Source organism: Miscanthus floridulus, chromosome 12 (assembly GCF_019320115.1).
Source record: "Miscanthus floridulus cultivar M001 chromosome 12, ASM1932011v1, whole genome shotgun sequence".
Classification (NCBI taxonomy): Eukaryota; Viridiplantae; Streptophyta; class Magnoliopsida; order Poales; family Poaceae; genus Miscanthus; species Miscanthus floridulus.
Window position 1 is genome coordinate 52,700,148 of NC_089591.1, and position 6,244 is coordinate 52,706,391.

At 49.0% G+C, this 6,244-nt stretch overlaps 1 protein-coding gene across 1 annotated transcript; it reads left to right on the forward strand.

Moving 5' to 3' along the window:
* The first annotated feature begins 4,246 nt into the window (after positions 1-4,246).
* LOC136498446 (uncharacterized) lies at positions 4,247-5,671 on the forward strand. The gene is made up of 2 exons (XM_066494377.1): positions 4,247-5,142; positions 5,224-5,671. Exons 1-2 carry the CDS (start codon positions 4,630-4,632, stop codon positions 5,560-5,562), a joined length of 852 nt encoding a protein of 283 aa, XP_066350474.1. The 5' UTR covers positions 4,247-4,629; the 3' UTR covers positions 5,563-5,671.
* The last annotated feature ends 573 nt before the right edge of the window (positions 5,672-6,244 follow it).

Consider the following 6,244-nt stretch of genomic DNA (forward strand, 5'->3'; position numbering starts at 1 on the left):
GAGAATTTGGGAGGAAAACAAACCAACAAGAACAAATATGATAGCATAAATCACAATAACAACAAACACGTGGGACAAAAGAATTTATCCCTGAGGTTCAGCAACCCCACAAAGGAGCTCCTACGTCCTCGTTGTTGAGGTGACCACAAAGGTCGGAGTCTCTTCCACCTCCTTGCCTCTCTCAAAGCAACCACAAAGGTTACTTGAGCTTTCCACTAAGAAATCAAGGGTAATACAAACTTTCCAAGGCTTTTACACAAGATGGAAGCTCTTGGGCGACACCTAGCCAACTAGAGTTCTAAGAACCCAAGAGTAATAGACGCAAATCCAACCGGCTTGATGAAGAAATCAAGTGCTCAAGCTTGCCAAAGTGATTCTCTCACTCAATACACTCTTCTTTCACTCAAAAGCCTACAGAAATCGAAGATTCAAGCAAAGGGGAGAGGAGAGGGGCGCCTTGAATGCTTGGGAGCTGTTTTAGACGAAGGTTGGTGAGCAATGAATGAGTAGTCATAGTTAGAAGAGAGGAGAGAACTATTTATACTCATAGGCAAATCCACCCGTTCAGATCTGAGTTGAAAGTTCCAACACAGATCGCCGGAACTTCCGGCCCTTCTACAAAACAATGTTCAAGGCGCAGTCAAAGATGGTCAACACAACCAGAGCTGAAACTCCCGGTGGAATTCCAAAATTTCCAGAAGTCGGGACTTCCGACTTTTGTCGGGACTGATGCACAGCCGAGCCAGGGGGCTAAGTCCTAGGGCATCAGGACTTTCGGCACCCGAAACTCCCGACTCCCGTCGGGACTTCCGACGGACGTAGGTGAGTAGACGGGCTGGCGGCTAAGTCAGCAAGCGCCAGGACTTTTGGCACCGAATGTCGGTACTTCTGACTACCAAAACTCCTGGCTCACGTCGGGACTTCCGGCTACCAAAAGTCCATAAACTATATCTAAGTGTTTATGAGGTGATTTTGTGTCTCTCTTTATATTTTATTTTTATGCTTGATCACTCTATCTTGCTTGGACCACCTAAACTTGCATTCATCTTTATAATACGGCATACCTAAACCCAAACCAGAATAAAAATGCTTTGAAGAGCGCTTTGGGTTCGTTCGCCTTTTGCACTTGAAGAATTGAGGGAAAACCATTTCATCTTAAATTAACTCTTTGAAACTTTCAAGGGACAAAAGTTGTAATATATCTCATTAAGATCTCATTAGTCCCTAATTTGGATATCATCAATACACCAAAACCCACATAGGGGGCAAATGCACTTTTAACTTCCTTTTTGAATGTCTCAGACAACGAGGTCTTTGTCAAAAATGGTGTGACTGGATTAAATTGGTGATAATTTCTGGAACTTTGAGTGTTAAAGTGAATAATACTTTTGGTAAACATTTCAAGTCTGGGAAAGGAGTGAGACAAAGGGATCCTCTATCCCCCTTCCTTTTCAATATTGCCGCTGATACCCTTGCTAAAATGACCTGTTCAGCCCAGAAGAACAAGTTGAGTGAATGGTTGGTGCCAAAGTATATTGAGAATGGTGTGGTCATTCTACAATATTCGGATGACACCATTCTCTGCATTCAAGATGACAAAGAGCAAGCTGCAAGTTTGAAGTTACTTCTTTACATTTATGAGATGTCTGGTTTAAAAATCAATTTCTCCAAGAGTGAGGTTATTATGGGTCAAAAATATGTCAAGGATTTGGGATTATCCAATATGTTCAGCTGTGCTATTGGTAGATGTTCTATTAAGTATCTTGGAGTTCCTTTTTTGGGCTCCCGACTTCATGTGGCTGACTTGATCCCAATGGAGGAGAAAATGTTCAAAAGATTAGATGGCTAGCAAGGGAGCTCTTTGAGTCTTGGAGGTAGATTGGTGCTGATAAAATCAAGTCTAAGCAACATTACTATGTATGGTATGTCCATGTACTGCTCTCAATCACACTATCAGGAAAATGGACACTGTATGAAAAAAAATCTTCTGGTAGGGGGAGATTAAAAAGAAAGTAATATTTGATTAAGTGGGCCAGGATCACTAAACCTAAGTAGAAAGGGGTTTAGGGATTAAAAATCTGAGAAGAATGAACATCAGTCTTCTGTGTAAATGGTGGTGGAAGATTAAAAATGGTAGTGGCATTTGGCAAGAAATTGCCAGGAAGAAATATGTGAAACACATCAATATGAAGAGCAGAATTGAAGTATGGAGATTGAAAATGGTAAACATACAAGCTTCTGATGTGATAAGTGGTGTGGGCAAGTGTCACTTAAGGACAAATTTCCTTACCTTTTTTTTAGACAAGTAATGAACAAGATTGTTCTGTATACACTATGAGGTTGAAAAACTGGCACCTTACCTTTAGAAGATGGTTGCATGAGGAGTTACAAAATCAGCTGAGGAGGTTCAAGACATACTGTTTAGATGCTCCACTAATGAAATTCAAGATAAAGCAAGATGGGATTGAGAGAAATCTGGGTTATTCTCTGTTAAATCGACATACAAACACTTATGTAGCAATGAGTTTGGGCTAAGCTTCAAACACATTTGGAAAGCTAAGTTTCCCTTGAAAGTGAAAGTCTTCCTGTGGCTTACCCTTTATGAAGCCATCTTGACAAAAGACGAGAAATTGGAAAGGAAATGTATCTTGTGCCTTTTGCACAAGAAAGGAAAGTGTAAATCACCTCTTTTTATGGATGTACTACTGCTAAATATGTGTGGAGTTTGATTGTTTATGCAATAGGGGCTGATGTAGGCCTAGCACCTTTGACCATGGCTTGGATCAAAATAAATTTCCATTCTGTGAAAAAGACTTACCTTCCTCTCGTAGAAACATGGCTACAGAATGTGGGAGTCTCCTGCACTTTCTCTCTTTGTTTTTTAATCTACTGCACTGAGGCTTTGCCTTCTTTTCTCTAATATGTATATCAATTAGTAGGTGAACCCTCCTGTTGCCTATAAAAAAAATTACCTGAGTCAATCCTTGACCTCATGATTTATCATCTGGGATTGGGACACTGATGCTGCTTGCTGTTCTCTAGATACAGGCACAAACTGTTTTCACAAACAACTACATAATAAGTTGCTACATAGGACAGCATGCAAGTCTCTTTATTATCTGAATAAAAAAAGTATTCTGACTCTTCTGAATACTGAAAAAGATCTGGGTGCCTTCTATTACTGTTCTGTAGCCTCGGCGTTGAGGTCAATGTTCAACAGCCTTCGCCCACCTCTGTCGTCTGCTTGAGTCGAGAAGTTGGTGCCGGCGTCGGCGCTGCCAGTGCCAGGCCATCGCTCCTCCTTCCTGAGTGCTGCTGCCTCATCTTTATCATCTGCCCTCCCGACGCCTGCCGAGACTGCCGCGGCACGTTCGATGCCATGGAGAGCTGCTCGGAGAGCAGGCCCCTTCGCAGAGACAGACCGCTGTCACGCCAACTGTCGTCATCGTCACCACCGCCTTTAACTTGCAGCTTCCCATCCTGGCTTTGGGCAGCCATGCCCTGGTGTGCCCTGGACGAGGCATCGTTCAGTGTCTGGACCTTCTTGTCCCTGTGATGGCCGGCCATGTGCCCAGCCAGGGCCTGGTGCGTGGAGAACTCTGCGTAGCAATACTTGCAGATGTACGGACCCTTCTCCTTCGGAGGTGGCGGTGGCACAAGCTTCGTCTTCTTCGTCTTCTTCCTATGTGCCTCCCTGATTTCTTTGAGCATATTACGTCTCTTCTTGGGGATTTTCACAATGGAGCCACCGTATTCATCAGCGTGCGCTTCAGCGGCTGTCATATTGCTGGTGCCTACACCTTGTTCGATGACACCGACATTTGTTTCGCTCTCACAAAAAGAAGGCGGCGGCACCTGTTGGGTTGGCTGACTGTTCTCCGGGTATGGCAAGGTGAGCATTGCGTAGGTACATACTAGCTCGAACGGGGTTAGCGGACGATCGCGTCGGGCGCATAGTTGATTGGTACCTCGAGACGGAGATGGGGAAGAAGGCGATGGGGCGGCCGTCTCCGGCGACAGCTTCAGCTTGTTCACGGGCGGAGTAGCACCTTTGTAGCCTCTGTTCGGGTGACTCCGGAGATGGCCGAACATAGATTTATCGTTCTTGAAGAACTTCCCGCACTCGGGACATTCAACATCCCCGCCGCCGCTACCGGAGCTGCTGCCCTTGGCTCCACCACCGCCGTCCTCGTCAGGCAGCCACCCCTCTTCCTTCTCCACAAGCACGCCTCCACCGTCGCCCGCATACCCTTCCTCAGCGAGCTCCTCGTCGAAGATCCAATCAGAGCTGTAGCCGTGGAGCTCCTCGCGGCCATGGTTTGACATCAACCGCGGCGGCCTCCCGATCGGATCTTGGTGGCACAAAAACTTGCCCCCAGCCTGGCCTGCGGTCAGCTGCCAGCTCGAGATCAGGCACAGCTGGACGATGCAGACTTGCACCAGCACCAGCGAGCACAACAGCAAGCTGCCCTTACTCATCAGGGGGAGCAGAGCAACCAGGAGTGCGACGCCGGAGCGGTGGATCTCAGGCGGGAGCAGCAGAGCTGAGCGGGGCGGTCTGGTTTCCAAGGCTGGCCGCTCGGGGTACTAATAGACTTTTTACCTGCGCCTGCGCCTGCGCCTGCTGCTATGGAAAGCCCAGCACAGGTATCCTGCAGGCATAGGAACACGTTTGTCAGTTTTGATCTGATTCGATCGGTTTCCTGCGCTGCTCGGGCGAAGAAGCAGCGTCGGAAGCTCAAGGGGCGTGGCGAGTCCGTGATCTTGGTGGGGAAATTAAATCTGGCGGCGACTCCAGAAGCTTCCATCATCGTCCGTTTCAGGTTCTCAGTGCAACCCGGCCCAGTGACCGTGAGCGATCCATCCATGGCGCAGACACCGGAAGGCGCCACCGCACCCGTCCAGGCGCCGCGGTCCCTCCCGGAGCTGCCCTTCGGCTGCGTCTTCCATCCCGACGGCCCATGCCTCCTCAAGCGCTACCTCCTCCCCATGGCGCTCAGCCGCGTCCCCGACGAGCCTTACCAGGGCTTCGTCGCCGACGGCGTCGACGTGTACGCCGCGCGGCCGGAGGCGCTCCCGTTCCCGCGCTGCAACAGGGGCCTGCACGACAAGGTCTGGGACTACTACTTCACCACGCGGCCCGCGGCGGTGGGAGGAGGATCCGGCGTGGGGGGGCGGCAGCGAGGACGACGTCCGGGACGTGGCAGCTGGTGGGTGCTGGCGGCGGTACGGCGCCGAGAAGGAGTACGTCAGCGACGACGGGGAGGTCTACGGGTTCCGCCGCAGGTTCGCGTTCCACGAGGCCGGGGACCCCGGCAAGAAGACGGTGTGGAGGATGGAGTTCCGCCTCAACGAGGCTCCACCCGCCTTGCGCGGCGTCGTGCCGTTGTGTTCCACCCCAGCGCCAAGGGACTGGTGATCTGGAAGGTCTACAACGCGGTGATTCCAGAGGAGGAGCCGGCGGTGGACTACTACAACATCAACGACGACGATGGCGAGGAGGAGGAGATCGGAGCAGTTGTGATCACGGTGGGAGATGCGGCCGCCGCCCCCACGCCGTGATGGTGTGCATCACGCCGTAGCGACGGGCCCCGGGGAGCAGTTGCATGCGGTTCAGAATTTCAGAATTGAAGCGCAGATGGATAGCAGGCAATTCTGGTTTTGTATTGCAAGTTTATTCATGTTTAGTACTAGAATGGATTGGAGTTTTCAGGACGGCTACCAAAAAAACTGAGTAATCCTTTGTCTTGTTTCCAGCAATTATCAAATTTCATGCTAGTCAAGAAAGCAATGCAATTCTCTTCTCAGATTCCAGGTTACCATATTCTTGCATCCTTCATGTTGAATCCTTCAGAGAAAAGACGATCAAATGAAATCGGATAAGACGATCAAACGAAATCGAATTCAGTGAAATGGAAGGGGCTTGCTGCATATTGCGCAAGGGTTCGGCGTCCACATGCGCGGATCACATTTGATCAGCCTGGCACTGCCACGTAGGACGGAAGGCGGCTCCCATGGGTTATGGACCAGTGGTGGTATATTTCGATTTTAAGAGTTCGTGGAGCTAGGTGGCATAGCTCCACAAGTTTAAGGATTACCATCATATTTAACTCTAGTAGAAAATACCACATGCTTTGGCTTTCACACATAAGCTATTCTGAAAATTACATCTGATTAAAAAAAAAGACAGATCTAGTGCCGGAAGCTTCACATGAGTGGAGTCTAGGGAAAAGAAAAACCGAGG